This window comes from Juglans regia, chromosome 1 (assembly GCF_001411555.2).
Source record: "Juglans regia cultivar Chandler chromosome 1, Walnut 2.0, whole genome shotgun sequence".
NCBI classification, from domain to species: Eukaryota; Viridiplantae; Streptophyta; class Magnoliopsida; order Fagales; family Juglandaceae; genus Juglans; species Juglans regia.
In genome coordinates, this window is record NC_049901.1 from 37,142,316 (window position 1) to 37,158,752 (window position 16,437).

Below are 16,437 nucleotides of genomic sequence, written 5' to 3' on the forward strand. Positions count from 1 at the left end.
TATCTCATATCATCTAATCATTACAATTTTTTTAAACTTCAACACAAAACATAATAAACAATTCAATTCTTTCAAATTTCAAAATAAAAATTATATTTAAAAATTATATTCTAACAATATTTTATTTAACTTTCATCTTATCTCACATGTGTAACCAAATGAGACCTAAATCTAGTGCAAACTTTAGCCATCAATAAACTTAATTTTGTCATAAATGGATCTAAGTAAATTCAAACAAGTATGGTCATAGATGAACCAGCCTCTTTGATAGCTTGTTTGATACTCATCTTATTAAACTCGAATCGAATTTGATTCATGAAGAAAAAAGCTCGCTTGTAAAAATAGATATCCACTCAATTGGAAAATAACACATACTTGACTAAACTCTACTCAACTCGGTTAAGGCCTTGTTTGTTTTGAGAAAACATCTCATCTCATCTCATTATTACAATTTTTTTAACTTTCAATATAAAATAAAATAAACAATTCAACTATTTCAAATTTTAAAATAAAAATAATATTAAAAAATATAATTTTTTAATTTTAATCTCATCTCATCTTTAAAAATAAACGAGCTCTAAGGTTATCTAAGCATTTCCATCCATTTCCTCGTATGCGGTCCTTGGTTAAATTATAGGAAAAAAATATGAAAATGGAAGAAAAATGGGCGACAGCCGGGTGGGCCTACGTAGACAAGCGGCTTTTTTTTTGCATGTGCAATGCCAATGCGGAATAATCTTCTCCTGTTTGTATAAAAAACCCATCCCCGATTCCTTCACGGTTCGTACAGTATTATTTTCCCGCCTCTCTTCCTCCCATTTCCCGCTCTGGAAAACCCTAAGCTCCCAAAAATGGGCCAGAAGCAGCAACCCACCGCCGATCCCATCGCCGAGCCCAAGAAACGAAGGCGCGTCGGCTTCTCCAACATCGGTGAGTCATCTCAGTTCCCATTTTCGTTCTTCCGGAGCTTCTTCACGGGCCTTCATTTACGTGGTTTTGTTTCCATTCTTTGTTTTCGGAAGCAATTTCATCATTTTAGCTTATTTCCACTGTTTCTTTTGTGTTTTTTCTTAGCAGATGCTGGAGTTGAGGCTAAGGAGTGCATTAAAATTTACCTGGGTAAGATTGAATTATGGGTGTTAATTAAGAGTACTAGATTGATTTTGGTTTAACATTTATAGTAATGCAATATTAGAATTTTTTTCGTTGATATTATATCCTGGTTGCATAAGGAGTTAAAAAAAAACATGTTCGGTTCTTATCGTGGTTTGTATAAAAAAACTCGGGTATATAGAAGTAGAACTTAGCCCAAAAAAAAAGTTGGCTTTGGGGGTTAAATGCTCATGGGCATTGTTTTTTTAGGTTTTTCTTAGTGAGATAATGTGGGACAATTAAAATGGTATGGATTTTGAAGATTATGTTCTTTCATTTATTTTTCCCTTTATTTTGGGTTGATGATTAATGTCCTCAATAGAGTCAACAGCAAAATCATGCCGAATAACATTAACTTGATTAATATTATTTTTTTTTGGACTGTTAAGTTAATGTTATCAAGGATTGAAAGCTACAATTTTATTAGCTGAGGTTCTTTGGGAATTAATGTGGTTTCTTGAGAACTTGGAATCTGATCTTGTTGAGTCCATCCTGCTCTGTGGAAGTGAGATATAAAGAGTCAGTTGGTGAAATGTCCGTCTGGGGATAAATAATACATCCCTTCTATGGGCTTCGACTATTGTATTCGATGGAACTAGTGTTCATGGTTTCCTTGTATATTTTTCTAGTTCCATTTTTTTTTTTTTTAATGTCGGGAACCTCTCCAAGGTAGGGCCTTTCAGATCCACCCTTGCAGAGTAAACCCCGGTGTGCACCGCACCCTCAGAAGTTTCCTTACACGTAACTGGTTAAATTGCTGGCTTTTCAGCAGAGGGTGTGGCCCCAAAGGATTTTTTGCACCCATGAGGTGTTGAATGTTGGACCTTAAAGGAAGTTATACACCAAGACCAAGGCCTTAACCACTTGGGCCAGCCCCTTGGGGTTAGTTCCTAAATTGTAACTAGGTGTTCTCGTTTGTATACTTCCTCAATACTTGGGTTACACCTATTTACTGGAGTAAATAAAATCTCATTCTTACTCATCAAAACAAATATCATATCCCTATTATTTGTAATACCTTATATTGTTATCTTTAGGAATTTTCTCTGGGTTAGTTGCTTAGTCTAAAAAAAATTGGTAATCTAAAACCTGTTAATGCTTGTGTTAACATGGTCAATTTGCAAGCAATTGATGCTTGTGCACATAAGCATGTGTATTTGTGCATGTTCAATAATCTTAATATACTCTGATATTTTGTGGAGCGAATCAAGGTTAGATCCACTTCTTGAGGGCACTTTTTTAATGCTTTGAGGTTATTTCTTATTTAAGTGTTGGTTCCGGTGAGAAATTTTTCTTATGATAGGAAAGGGCTTTACAATTCCAGCTCTTGATGGAGAGCCTTGCTAGCATATTTGGGTTCAAGGCATCCTCTCTGCCTATGAAATACCTTGCCTCCCTTGGGAAGCCTCTTTCAAGCCCAAGTCTATTTGGGATGGTGTGGTTGAAAAGATGGAGCGCGAATTGACTAACTAGAAAAGGATGTATTTGTCTTAAGGTGGAAAGGAAATTATGTAGCTCATACGTTTTACATAATTTCCTTGTATTTACTTCTTTTAATTAGGCGTTTTCTTTTGTACACATACCGTGTATTTGGGCTATGCATCTTGTTTTTATTTATAAAAATCTCGATTACTTGTTAAAAGAAAAAAAAACTGTAGGGCAGAGAAATACCATCCTGGCATGGTTAATGCTCTTATGATAACAATCTTGATATTGCATCACCCTTGATTCTTTACAAGTCAAGCTTCCAATTCGTCCTTGTAAGTTATCACATAAGCAGCTCGAGATCAGATGTTTTGTCTATTTCCTCTCTAATTTATTTTTTTTCTTTCATTACATGTTATCTTTCTTGATTGGTTTGAACTTCATGTCTTCTTGCTGATATAATTGATTGTTTGTGTCATAGTTTCAAGAAAAGAGGAGGTGGATTCTGCAGACAGTTTCTGCATCGACCCTATTGACTTGAGCAGCTTTTTTGATGAAGATGGGAAGATATATGGTTACCAAGGTTTAAAGGTAATTAAAATTTTGTAATTGTGGCATATTGAAGCTTGCTGGTGAAAGATGAATGGTGTCAAACCAATGTTTTCCTTTTTAAGTATATAAGTAGAATGGTAAGTTCTCTACAAGGGCCCTTTCATTAATGCATCTTTTAATGCATTTTATGCAGATTACCATCTGGGTTAGCTGCGTATCATTCCATGCATATGCCGACATTACATTTCAGAGCACAGCTGATGTAAGTATCCATGTCTGCTAGAACTGTTTTTGGATAAGCAAGAAAAGTATATTCGTATAGAAACAATATCTTTTACTTGAAGAATCGAAACTACTTTACTCTTTATCTGCATTTAATAATTGGTCTTGTTTATTGTAAGGGAGGAAAAGGTATCACAGATCTGAAAGCTGCTCTTCAGGTATACATTAATTGTCTGCTGTGAATTATCGCTTCTCCTCATTGTTCCCATAGATCTGCTGATCAGTTGGTCATTTTCTACAGAGAATTTTCGCCGAGACTATTATTGAGAATAAAGATGACTTTCTTCTGACTTTTTCAACAGAGACTAATCTTATTAGGTACCATTTCATGTTGCAAATTATATGTTCAGTCTTTTTTTTTTGCATGCAGTGTTTGGTTTTGGTTCCTTGTACTTTTATTTCCATCTTTTAATCTTTCACAGATCTATTATCTCAAGTGGGGAGATATTGAAGCACAAAGCCTCAAATGGGCACATCAACAATTCTAACAGTCATTTGGAAGCAGCTAACTCAGATGTTGAGGTTCTTTTTGTATATCTTTGTGATTCATTCTCATGAACAAAATATAGTTGCTTGTCTTGAAGTCTGTAATCACAGCCACTGAATGTGGTTTTTTGTCGATAATGGTGGTTGATACCTTATTGTTTCAATACCAAGATTTCCCAATGTCCAAATTATATGGCCTAAACCATTAAGAGGTGACCATTATATTAGTAAAGCACTAGATTTGCTTAAATGTTCAAATTATATGGCCTAAACCATTAAGAGGTGACCATTATATTAGTAAAGCACTAGATTTGCTTCTGTGGTAAGCAAAGCTTCTCTTCTGCAATACTTCTTTTTTCAGAAAATTTTTGCATTCCCTGGTTTGTGTTTTGTCAGTTGGTTACTGTGCAGAGTTTCCAAAATGTTAGGTTATGCGCTGCCATCCCATAAAGACATTTAAAATACTTACAGTTTCTATTTCCAGTTCCCTCCAATGATTGTGGCTTCAATTTTTTCCTTGTTGATTTTCTTTATACTTTTTTTGGGTTTGGTGGGGGGATGCCAATATTGACAGTTTACCTCAATAATGTAGATGCTTTTGTTTTTGGATGATATATATACTAGGGATGAAAACCGATGTCATTGGTGCGGTTTCAGTCCAAAACCAACGCCACACCGACGGATTTTTCAAAGGTTTAGAACCGGCCAATTAAGGGGGAGCAAACCGGCAGTCTCGGTGTCGGTGTGATTCCAGTCGGTTCTTCGGTTTCCCGTCGGTGGCGCTATGAATATGGAGGGGAGTGGAGGACGGTGGGGCTACATGTGAATGTGTGAGAGAGGAGAGATATTCTAAAGAAAGAAGAAGAAGAGGGAGGGGAGGGGAGGGGAGGGGGTGGGCTTATTAAACCCTAGTCGAAACGGCGCCGTTTTAAGCCAAACGACGTCGTTTTATATAATTTTTTTTATAAACATCAAGTCTAAAATGACGCCGTTTCACTCACTTAAGTGAAATGCTGTCAATTTATATATGTATAATATAAAATATATATAATTGGCCGGTTCGGTCGGACTGAACCAGCTGACGTCGGTTTTCATATTTTTTTGCCGCCAGCTAACCGGTTCCGGACTCCAGCAGCCGGTTCGCATCTGTGACGGCTGGTGTGGTCGGTTATTGTACAGCCATAATATATACACCTAATGTGTCCCTTTGTATTGTTTTGATACCAGCCTGCCTTGGTACACATACATATCTATTTATTTTTTGTCATGGAATCTCAGCATGGCAAGGCCTTTCAGACCAACCCCCAAGGAGTAAACCCTTGATGCACGATCCTACTTGCCAGAACTCTACATCAGTTAATCCATGGTAACCCCTAGCGCAGAATTGAACCCGAGGTGTCTGAGTTCACAGCTCATCTCAAGCCCGCTCTTTGATCACTAGGCTGCATCCTGATGAGTAGTGCATATAGAAAAGCAATTGTCTTTTTGTTGTTTCCTTGTGGGGAACTCCTTGCCGAGGGCCTGTGCACGCCCGTGATTAATCGAGACGCTATTTCTTGACACCTGGTGCCAATAAAATAAAAAAGTATCACATCAAAAAGGGTTTTGGAATGGCCATTTCCTTTCATGCTCCTGTTTGCATGTGTATATCTATGCCTGTTTATTTGAGACTAAGTACCATAGTTGATGTGCTTTCCTGGGTCAGGTTGTTCGCATGGTAGTGGGCAGTACAGCTGCTGGGCACCTTTATAGTTGCTTGATACCTCTTGTTCTTCTTCTTGTTGACGGTAATGCTCTTGCTCATCTTGGCTGTTGCAACCTTTGAATGTTTTTTTTTTACAGTATAGCTTCAGGTTTTAACAGTGCTATTTTCTGAATTAGGTAGCAGCCCTATTGATGTTATTGATTCACGATGGGAGTTGTACGTCTTGATTCAGAAGAAACCTGATCAGCAGGGCGAGATTCAATGTAGATTGCTTGGTTTTACAGCCATTTATCGTTTTTTCCATTATCCAGAAAGTTCTCGCTTGCGACTTAGTCAGGTTTGCTCTTATTTATTGTCGTTAATTGAATCTTGCCTTGCATGATACAGAGAATCCAATTTTGGTGCCCTTATGTGAGCGGGATTTGTACTTCATTGGCTCATCTATTTAGCATTCATTGAGATTTTGCTTGTTGCAGATATTGGTATTACCTCCTTACCAACACAAAGGTTATGGCCGTTACCTTCTGGAGGTGCTGAACAATGTTGCAGTGTCTGAAGATGTTTATGACCTGACAGTTGAAGAGCCACTAGACTACTTCCAGCATGTGCGAACTTGTGTTGACATCCCACGCTTGCTTGTTTTTGACCCAATCCAGCATGCAGTTAGTTCTGTTGTTTCATGCATGAAGGAAGGGAAACTGTCAAAGAAAATCCACATCCCTCGGTTCATGCCACCTCCAAGTGTCATTAATGATGTTAGGAAAAGCTTGAAGATTAACAAAAAACAGTTTCTCAAGTGTTGGGAGGTTTTAATATATCTTGCCCTTGATCCTGTTGACAAGTACATGGAAGATTATGTGAGCGTCATTTCTAAACGTGTGAAGGATGATATTATTGGGAAAGATTCTGGGACTGCTGGAAAGCGACTAATTGAAGTTCCAGGTGATTATGATCAGGAGATGTCGTTTGTAATGTGTAGGTCTCAAGCTGGTGAAGCTAGTAGTGTTCAGATGGATGAAAATGAGACAACCCAAGAAGAGCAGCTCCGGCAATTAGTCGATGAGAGGGTCAAAGAAATCAAGTTAATTGCACAGAAGGTATCTGTGCATTGAGTGAATCGGGGCTGAGGCATCCTAGTGAACTATCTGTGAAGTTCCTTAGTATTATCAAATGATGCAATCATACGAGAGGTCTCAGTGACGCTATTCTTTTTTAAGAACGGAGGATTTTCTGTAGATGATTTGGCTGTACTGTACTTGGAAGTTCTAACTTATGTTAATTTAGAAAATTTATTAAACTATTCGCTGAATTCGAGCATCTAAAAGGCTACACTTTGATGTGGTTAGCATGTATTCTATATGAAGTGCGCTACACTTTTTAACTCCAAAGCGAGTAGTGTAACAATCATGACCCATTTGCCACTTTTTCCCCCCAAGGGACACCAGCTGCACCCATCATCTTTACTTTGAATTGATGGTTTCCAGTATATCTCTACCTATCGGGCAAATGCTGAATCTGTGTGAAATGTTTAAAGCATTCTAGTCATTTTCACATCGCCCACAGTTGCAGAGGATATGCTTGAGAAACACTGGGAATGAAAGTTTTGAAGATTTTTGTGAAAGTCGTAGGTTTCACTAAAAGCTAGTTTACTCTACACTCCCTTGTGTTATGTCGATGCAATTCCCCAATAATTTTTTATAAAGCTAGTTCACTAACTGATTTAAAACTACAACCAAATTATACACCTTCTCTCAATGGCTCCGCCGGATTACTCTTCTCAAGTATGCATTTATAACGGAGACACATGTGCCTAGGCACTGGCTTTATCCTACAACATCTTCATTCATTGTTGGTCTTTTGCACCCAAATCTTCCAGTGAAATCAAGCAAGTGGAGAAGGTAGCTCTATCTGAGACTTCCCCCCCGGACGCATAACAAGTGCACTAAATCTTGTGGACGCTGAAACCTGCATCCTCTGATGTCAAGTTCTCTTTCCAGTTCTCAAATTCGGATCCACCAAACATCAGTTGCTTGATTCCAATTATGCTGTTAAATCAAAAGACAACAGGGGTAAAAGAATAAACAAATTAGAACAGACAAATATGAGTTTTTTTTTTTTTTTTCAAGTCCACGTAAAAATAGGGCCTAAGACCAACGAAGAAACATCAGATTCAAAAGTATCCAATTAAGGCCAAGCCAAGAACAATTATGGAGCTGAAAGAGTGAAAAAAAAAAAAAAAAAGGAATCCTAGCTATTAGCGTATGCATGCCTGTCTTAACCTCACATTCCTATGTAGAAACACAAAGATGCAGAGACAAGTTAATCAGTACTTCCTGGCCCAAACCTTAATTGGTGAGTCACTACAAACTAAAAAGATAATTTGAAAAGAAATAGAGAGAGATGCAGAGCTTACTCAGAACTTAGTTGTGTCAATGCATTTATCAGAACATCCAGAAGCAGCGGTTCACGGGTCCCAATATCCACCCTGTTAAAATTGAATTTTTTTATCAGTCTATTAAAATTGCTACCATTTCTATTAGCAAGATCTCTCTCTCTCTCTCTCTCTCTCTCAATGTATGTATATAATACTTCCATTGCCAATTACCAAAAACAATCAGCACACCTATATTGAGCATTATCCAGAAAAGAATATTAAAAAAAAACACAAACACACTCCCATTCCTGTTAAAACTGAATTTTTTTATCAGTCTGTTATTATTGTTAGCATATCTATGAGCAAGATCTCTCTCTCTCTCTCTCTCTCTCTCTCAATGTATGTATATAAATACTTCCATTGCCAATTACCAAAAACAATCATCACACCTATATTGAGCATTATCCAGAAAAGAATATTAAAAAAAACATAAACACACTCGCATCCATTATCCATAATTTCAAAATGGTTCCCTACCAGAATCGTGCCAAGTTGTCTTGAATCTCAAGATCCCCAATATTGTAAAATGCGGTTGGTGTCACATTTGCTCCCTGAACAGCATCATAACTTGGTCTTTTATCCGACTGAGATTGTGACAGCTGCAGGAACAACATTGTGTACTATGTAATTAACAAAGAACTTTTGTTTTTGATGGGTAGTGTAATTAACAAAGAACCTAAATGACTTAAAAATTCTCCTTCAAGTTTCCAAGTAACTTGCCATCCATCCATGTCCACAACTTCCTATAGGGTATGGCATGAAAAATATATCAAAAAGTTACGAGAATCAAACTTACTTGCATATTCATGGAATTGCATCCACCAAGACGTCCAATAATGTGCCACGATCTGATGGTCTGAAAATAAACCAAAAGTCAGTAGGCTTCAAACCGGGAAAAAAAAGGGGAAGGTTAAAGAAAGAAAAAGAAAAGGTCAACAACCTCATCTTGTGAAGAGGTCACTGTTAAGTTGAAGAGCAGTCACTTACATCACAAATTAGGGTAATATCTTTCTCCAGTGGAACATTGTAGAACTCGAACCATATGTATGAGTTTGAGAAATCAAATCTGGATATGTCAGTCGACAAAGAGTAAATTGACACCAGAATACTGATTAATTGCACGCCTATTGGAAATCTCAATGAAAGAGACCAAGTATAATACAAGAAACAGCAAATGATGAAACAGTTGTAGTCGCATCTATTATAGGAAGTTGATGAAAGATCCCGTCTCCAGAAACAAGAAACATGTACTTAAAATATTTCGGCCCTCAAGGAAAATTTAGGTTCAGCTACAAACATGGTGGACTCTGCAACCATTCGTGCTGAATGCAAAAATACTTATGAACTCAATTTATCACTTTGAATTCAATAAGTCCTGTATCTGGATCCTATCCGGTCTAAAATGAAAAAGATGAAATAAAAAACTAATTGTTAAAACATTTACATTGGAAAAAAGATCAGTGAACATTGCGTTGAGGTCCATAAAGCTTAAGTGGGGATAAAACTGTGTTTGAACATGGGGATCTCTCCTAAATTCTGCACCCATAATATTGGTAACAATGCAAACTTGCAAATGCCATCCTATACGACTCTTTTCTTAGCTGAACCAGTGATACAGAAGAGCAGTGCTCTTATGAAACAAATTGAAGTGATATCTAACGTACGTTCAGGTTCAAACAAATTGAAGAACAAATTAAAAACTCGCATATTCTTATGAAAAGCAATCACGTGAGGACAATTAGCATATATAAAACTATTAATGCATTCTGCATTTCGTTACGCACCACAAAGTTGCATTAGTTGAATGTCACATTATGCACTACATAATGTCCCATGTACTTAAACTTACTTGTTGAATGTCACTTTCATTGGTATTGCTGAACCAGTCTTTGTCTGCAAAATTTTGTTCCTCTTCTTCCTCAACCTCTCCTCCATCTGCGATTCGACAAATCCCCTTTTAAGTCACACACGAAAAATCCCCAAAAGCTACTACAAACAGGTCCAAAACCATACCCCCTATCCACACTATTTCTCAACCACTTCCAACAAAACTAACACTCAAAACTTTAACTTGATAGTTTATTTTTTTTATTTTGGAAAAAAATAGAACAGGAATTGAGCAAAGAAATCCCGACGATGCGTTGCTTACTTTGGACCGTGCCTTTTGCGGGTCGTCCAGACAACTACCGAGGATTTCAGCGAACTCGGGGTCTCTATCGTAATCTTTCTCTTCTTCTCTCCCGCGGTACCCACCGCGCGCTGAAAATTCAAATTCATTCTCATCTCTATCGTCATCTTCGTCCTCGCCTTCTACTTTTTCTGGTTCAGATTCTCTCTGCAAGTTTTGGGTATTCAGTTTCTGTGTTCGACTCGATTTAGCGGTACACAGGAACGTTCTGGTTCGAGTACAGGTCGGATTGGAAAGATTAAAGGCCGGGAAGCGGCGGGTGCTGAGTGAAAAAATGGGGTACGGGATCGGAGTGTTTGGCAGTGAAGGGCATGGTGGGTAGGGGCGTAGGATAAGCATCCTTTTGGGGAGCTGGCCGATGTTAGCAGCAGATGATTCCATGTGCTGTGGAGGCTGGTGTCATCGTTTATCCATCTCCTGCCGGCTTTCCTTAACCTGCGCCTCTTCACTCTTCAGTCCTCACAGCGTAGTAAGCCGGATTATTATTTCGTACAACGAAAACTCTACTCGTAGTCGAATTCGCGCACCCTTTGCGCACCCTTGATGACATGTAATGAGCTTAATAAAACGGGGCGGATTGCATTTGGTGGGAAACGAAACTGAAGACCAAATTGAAACGGTGAGTTTCACCCTTGTCCTTCTTTTCCAACCCTTGTCCTTCTTTCCCATTCCCCTAGAAGCTCTTCTCCTTCATCTCATTTCCCAACCGTAGTTTCCGCAAGTCAAAACTCATAGTTCATCTAACGAGATCGCAGTTTGTGAGTGATGTCACAAACTATGAGCTTTTCTGACAAGTTTAAAATTTGAGGTTCGCCCTTCACCTTGAGAGTAACTTGGGCATTATTTTTTAAAAAGGAAGCAAACTCACTCAACACCTTCACTTCCAATCACTTCCATCATCCAACAAAGAATTAAAAGTATGCTTATTAACGACATCATCAAAAATTTAGGTGGATACAAAAACATCCATGAACGTCAAAATTCAGGTTGAAGAAAATATTGAGATGAGAACCGAACTTTTCCTTAAGACATGGATCTTGACGATGTCAATATTGAGATGAAAGTTTAAAAATCCAAGTTTTTTAATGTCTAAAAAACTTTTTTTATTTTTATTTTTATGGAAGTTTAAAAAACTTGTTACTAATGAATTTATGCGTGTATTTTTTTAACATTAAAAAAATAAAATGAACTAGGGGCACATTTAGAAAGCAATCGAGCACCACCCTTTTTATTTTATTATTTTTAAAAAAATTATAAAAAATTTTGTCCCTAATTTATGTCGCCAACATGGAATTCAAATTGACTCATAATTAGTGGAGAATGAATCAGAATTACAAATGAAGTGTGAGTTGATAAAAGCATTTGAAGTGAGAGAAATGGGAGTTCTGGCTCATTTGGAGAGTGAGATGAGACGATAATTTTATAAATAATAATAAGATAATTTGTGAATAGTAGTGAGATAGTTTGAATTGAATATTTTTTAGGTTTTGAGAAATTAGAGAAAAAAGTTAAATAAAAAATATTATAAAATTAAAATATTGTAAGAATATAGTTTTATAATATTATTTCTATTTGAGATTTGAAAAAATTGTAATGATTAGTTTATAAATTTTATATTTGAATTATGTTTAGAAATAAGTTGGAATGAGATAAAATGAGATTAGATAAAAATTTTATATCTCATCCCATATCCCAAACCTACAGTTTCATATTTAAAAACAAATTCCATGGCAAGGGGGCTATAGTGATAGGACAAAAACATGAAAATGAGTAAAAAATAAAAATTCTTATGGATTAATGGTGGATGAAAGGAGTTGCTTTGTGTGTGTATATATATACACAAGCGTATTTTTTATATCATAATTAAATATTAAGTAATTTTTTTTATTCACCATTAGTCTCTTCTTGATAAGAAATTCTGATTGGTTATGAACTTAGATTCAAGACAAAAAATTTGATTAGAGGTCCAAAGTTACTTTAACATGGATCATGGTTACAGTGAAAAACGAAAGAAAAATATGAAACAGAGAGAAAATAATGTCTGAAAAAAAAATTATATATTTAGGGATTAAAAAATAAAGGGAAATATGAGCAATCCAACTTCTTTAAAGTTTTATTTCTTTTATTCTGAAAAAAATATTATGAAAAGTCCAGTTGCAATGAAGTGGATCATGACACTCATGGCACTTCTCTTTTTGTTTTTTACTCTTTTTTTTTTGTATAAAATAAAAAAGTAAAAAAAAAAACCCTTATATTCTTGTTCTTTAAAGGATGAGAATCCGTTGTTTTCTGGACTTTAGAAAAGTCAAAAGAGAAAAGAAAAAGGAATGAGACCAACAGAACCATGGTAAAGTATGACAAAAATTCAACTCTTAAAAAGGATGATACAAAGCATAAACTTAAAACAGCCCACCACAGAAATAAATTCTGAAAACACATAAAAGGACAAATTGTGTCTGATTAAATATTCTTTATGTAATATTCAAAAAAAAAAATTCTTTATTTAATATTTTTGTGATAAAATAATATATTTTTGTTGTATCTATTTAATTTTTAGTTGGTTCATAAAGGATTTAACTACAACAATATTTCATTTTGAAGATAGTTCCTTTGAGAGTATGATATTTTGAAAGTTTAATTGAATCTACAAGAAAATTCGCCTAATGTTTTAAGAGTAATGCTACATACAGTCGTAGAATACGCAAACGCCGTGTAGTCGCTTTGAAAAAGAGTGGAGTCTACTATTAAAAAATTAAATTCTTTTCAAGTGGGTCCCATATTTATTCACTTTTTTCAAAACGACTGCACGACGTTTGCACACTCATGACTGCAAGTATCATTTCTCATGTTTTAATTATGTTGTATAAATAAATTAGAGTTTGTAAAGTATAATGATCCAAAGATAATATTTTTAAAAAGAAAATTCTATTCCTAAGCGTTGGTTTTTAATACACTGGCCACATCTCCATACTAGCAGTATGTGAAATGACCAAAAGCCATAAATTGTAATGTTGCATTTTCTCTTCCCCGTGACTCAGCCTTTCTCAACAAATTTCTTTATTTCTCATTGTGTTAAAGACCCAACCATTGATTCAAAAGTCATGGGACTGTTAGATACTAATTTGGTTAAATATTTAACCCTTAGGATTATAACATTTTATCATGCTTCTGAATCCAACGTCCATGACGGCCCACTCTCTTGACACTGAGCCCATGGTAGCTCTTTTCCTTTTAACTGCTTCACTCATCTATCAGTATTCAATGACTTAACACTATACACATACATAGTACCAGTATATTTTAATCCAACCTATAGGTCTTTCTCTCCGTGACTAGAACTTGTGACATGGTCCATACTTTAATATCAATTGTTAAATACCCAACCATTGATCCAAAAGCGCTAGAACTGTTGAATACTGATTTGGTTAAACCTTCAGCCCTCAGGATCATAATATTAATTCGTAACACACTTGATGGAAGGTATTTGGATGGGTAAAAAATAAGAGAAAATGCAAGAAAATAGGGTTAAATCCGAGGATGACCTTGCCTTCAGAGAAAAAGAAAGAAATTGGAAGTGTATATTGTATTAAACTTTTGGATATTGAACATTAGAACCCTTGGCTCGTACATAAACGGGATGACCCCTAAATGGGCCAAGGCTAACCAAACTAAAAGCATAAACAAGAAAATAAAACTAAGGGTCCAGGCCCACTTACAGTCCTATAGTCTAAAAAAGATGTTGAATCAAAATAAAGGAAATTGTTAATGAAACTAAATTGGCCTATGGCCTATGGCCCATGTACTTAGTTCTTGGATTGTGAAAAATCATCTCTCATCGAAGCACCTTGCCCAAAAGATGCATGTATCCTTGCCCACAATTGTCCCACCACCCGGGTAAAAAACGATAATTTTCTTTTTACAAGTAGACACTCAATGTTTCACAACAACAACACCATTAAGGAGTGTTGCTCCCATCATATCAACAAAGGCCTCATCTTCAACGGTAAAACCATAGTTAATAGCACTAAGACCTACCATAACATTATCCTCAATAATAGTAGGTGAGACCCTTCCACTCAAGTTATGCTTTGCCACATGCACAAGTGAGTTTATCTTGTGTGTTAGTTCCAAAACCCACAATGATGATGTTAGCATCATCTCTCAGGACACATCCATACCAAACAAATGATCTTTTTCCAACTTGAACATCCCTAGCATTTGTCAATAATCACTTGTAAACTCCATTTAATCTAATTATTTCTTTTGTCTTCTTAAGCAAAAGTTTCTTCCAGTTTAAGTCAATTTTCTCGTTCAGTCCCACACGAAGTTCTGGGTATCCTTAAGTTCACTACCATAAGTAGCTGCATACACCGAAATATTTTCAGGAACACAACCATGAATGACGCACGTTCTACCAACTTCTCCAATAACCTCTGAGCTGATTGGATGAAATGGAAGCTCACAAATCCCCACCTTGGCTCCATAATTAGTAGAAAATCTGGCCGCACAGACACCACCACTTCTAGCTCCAATGACAAAGAAGTCAAAGTCATAATGGGTCTTCTGGCTTAGCTCGCCATCAAATAGGAATTGTATAGCACCCATTAATGCGGTTTTCTCATCAGAAACAATGCCCAAGGTAGCAACCTTGAACTGGGTAAGCCAGTCCTTGTTTTCTGAAGGGTCTCCATAGTTTTCACTCCATGATGACATTATAATTGTCATGTCAATTGCCAGAAAGCCTGCAATAACGTCAAATGATGAAATGGGGCCAAATCCCAATGTATCAACTAATAGATTTCCGAACAACCCAAATACCATTGCCAAGAATTATTGCCTTAGAAAAATGTAATTAAAATCCATTGTTGCTCAAAGTCCCTTTTATCGTGCTTTGTAACAAGCCAAGACTCAAGCTGAAAATAGAAGAGATGTGGCGGTGCCTCCCAATATACGTTCCAACACTAAAACTTTGTACTCATGAGAATGTTTAGTAATGCAACTTAGAATATAAGCTATGTAGTAAGTAACCAATGCCCTATTTCTAAGTCCAATCTTGATCACAATATCATATTTCACTTCAGCCAAAAAATCTTTTCCTCTATCAAAAGGCTAAAAAGCACTCTTAAGTGGCAATTCATCAAACAACTGAGGAGCAAAATACTTACCCCTAAAATTCCCAGCAATGGGGTAGGCATTGATAATATTAGCATATCTGACAACCAAGTTTAGTGGCATACACAAAGGAGGAGCTACAACATAGCATTTGATCCTATTTTTCTCAATGTTTCATAACTTTTCCGAATTCTGAACTACCACCATTATCAACAGTGCAATCTCCCCTGCTCCTAGGAAATGACTAGTAAATGTTAAGGTATAATTTGGGTTCCTTTCAACAAATTCCCTCAAAACTTCAGACTCTGCATTGAAAACCCACCATGTCATTTTTAACAGTCCATTGTGGACATACCAACCACCAAAATTTGTCTACCCTAGTTTGTTATAAAGTAAAATAGCATAATCACTTTCCTTTGCTAAATTGAGTACGAGTGGTGTATTTGAGTGCTGGAGAATTTGAAATAACCTTGGGAGACGAATGATGTTCGGTTCTGCAATTAGATTAAACAAAAATGGTTGAACATCATCAAGAGTCTCTAGCTCTCATAGATTCAAAAGTAGCACCCCAATCTTCTCTTCCATGACAAATCTCAGGACAACATATCAAGTCCCCTGAATGACAAGACCATCGAGAAGCTTGTAACAGAGAGACTTAGGCTAGGAAATAGCACAGAGCTCTCTATTATTAACTTTCTCAGTGTAGAGCTCCACTTTGTTCTATGGGAACTTGAAGCACTTTTGTACCAAAGAGGTCAGCTCTCTAATCCTCCTTCCTTTCTCATCGAGAGCGTTTTAGGTCTAGGTGGCTCTGATGATTATCTTAGTATGCATCAAAATAACCCTAACCTCGACTCCAGAGTAACCATCTTTGGCTATCTCATGAGTTAGTACCTCATTCAATTCAGCTAAGAAAAAACCATCATTTATGAACTCTTTTGTGAAGAGAGATTTGAAATGCTGCAATGCCATGATTTTGGGACAAGGATGAAGGCAGAAAGCAATAACGGTGTTGGAGATGAACACAAAGTTATCAGGACAAAAGACTACTGTCCATGGTGCTCGTTTCAAGATCCACGAGCTTAGCCCTTGGAAAATAAC

General features: G+C 36.5%; 3 protein-coding genes across 4 annotated transcripts in view; 1 reads left to right on the top strand and 2 right to left on the bottom strand.

The window, feature by feature from the left end:
- LOC109009972 (deoxyhypusine synthase) overlaps nt 1-16,437 on the bottom strand; it is an 871,604-nt gene that overhangs the window by 13,708 nt on the left and 841,459 nt on the right. The window lies entirely within an intron of this gene.
- On the top strand, nt 722-6,952 carry LOC109010028 (histone acetyltransferase type B catalytic subunit). 2 transcript variants are annotated; one of them, XM_018990734.2, is made up of 10 exons: nt 722-930; nt 1,075-1,119; nt 3,059-3,168; nt 3,323-3,391; nt 3,531-3,569; nt 3,653-3,729; nt 3,834-3,933; nt 5,603-5,684; nt 5,779-5,939; nt 6,079-6,952. In XM_018990734.2, the coding sequence occupies exons 1-10, from the start codon at nt 852-854 to the stop codon at nt 6,712-6,714; spliced, it is 1,398 nt and encodes a 465-aa protein (XP_018846279.1). In that variant the 5' UTR covers nt 722-851; the 3' UTR covers nt 6,715-6,952. The 2 variants fall into 2 exon arrangements, with proteins under 2 accessions (XP_018846279.1, XP_018846286.1); XM_018990741.2 differs by having other exon boundaries at nt 723-930; nt 1,078-1,119.
- LOC109010043 lies at nt 7,178-10,745 on the bottom strand. The gene is made up of 7 exons (XM_018990752.2): nt 10,186-10,745; nt 9,886-9,971; nt 9,024-9,102; nt 8,833-8,892; nt 8,514-8,635; nt 8,016-8,087; nt 7,178-7,647 (listed from the first exon to the last, which is right to left on the bottom strand). The coding sequence occupies exons 1-7, from the start codon at nt 10,603-10,605 to the stop codon at nt 7,545-7,547; spliced, it is 942 nt and encodes a 313-aa protein (XP_018846297.2). The 5' UTR covers nt 10,606-10,745; the 3' UTR covers nt 7,178-7,544.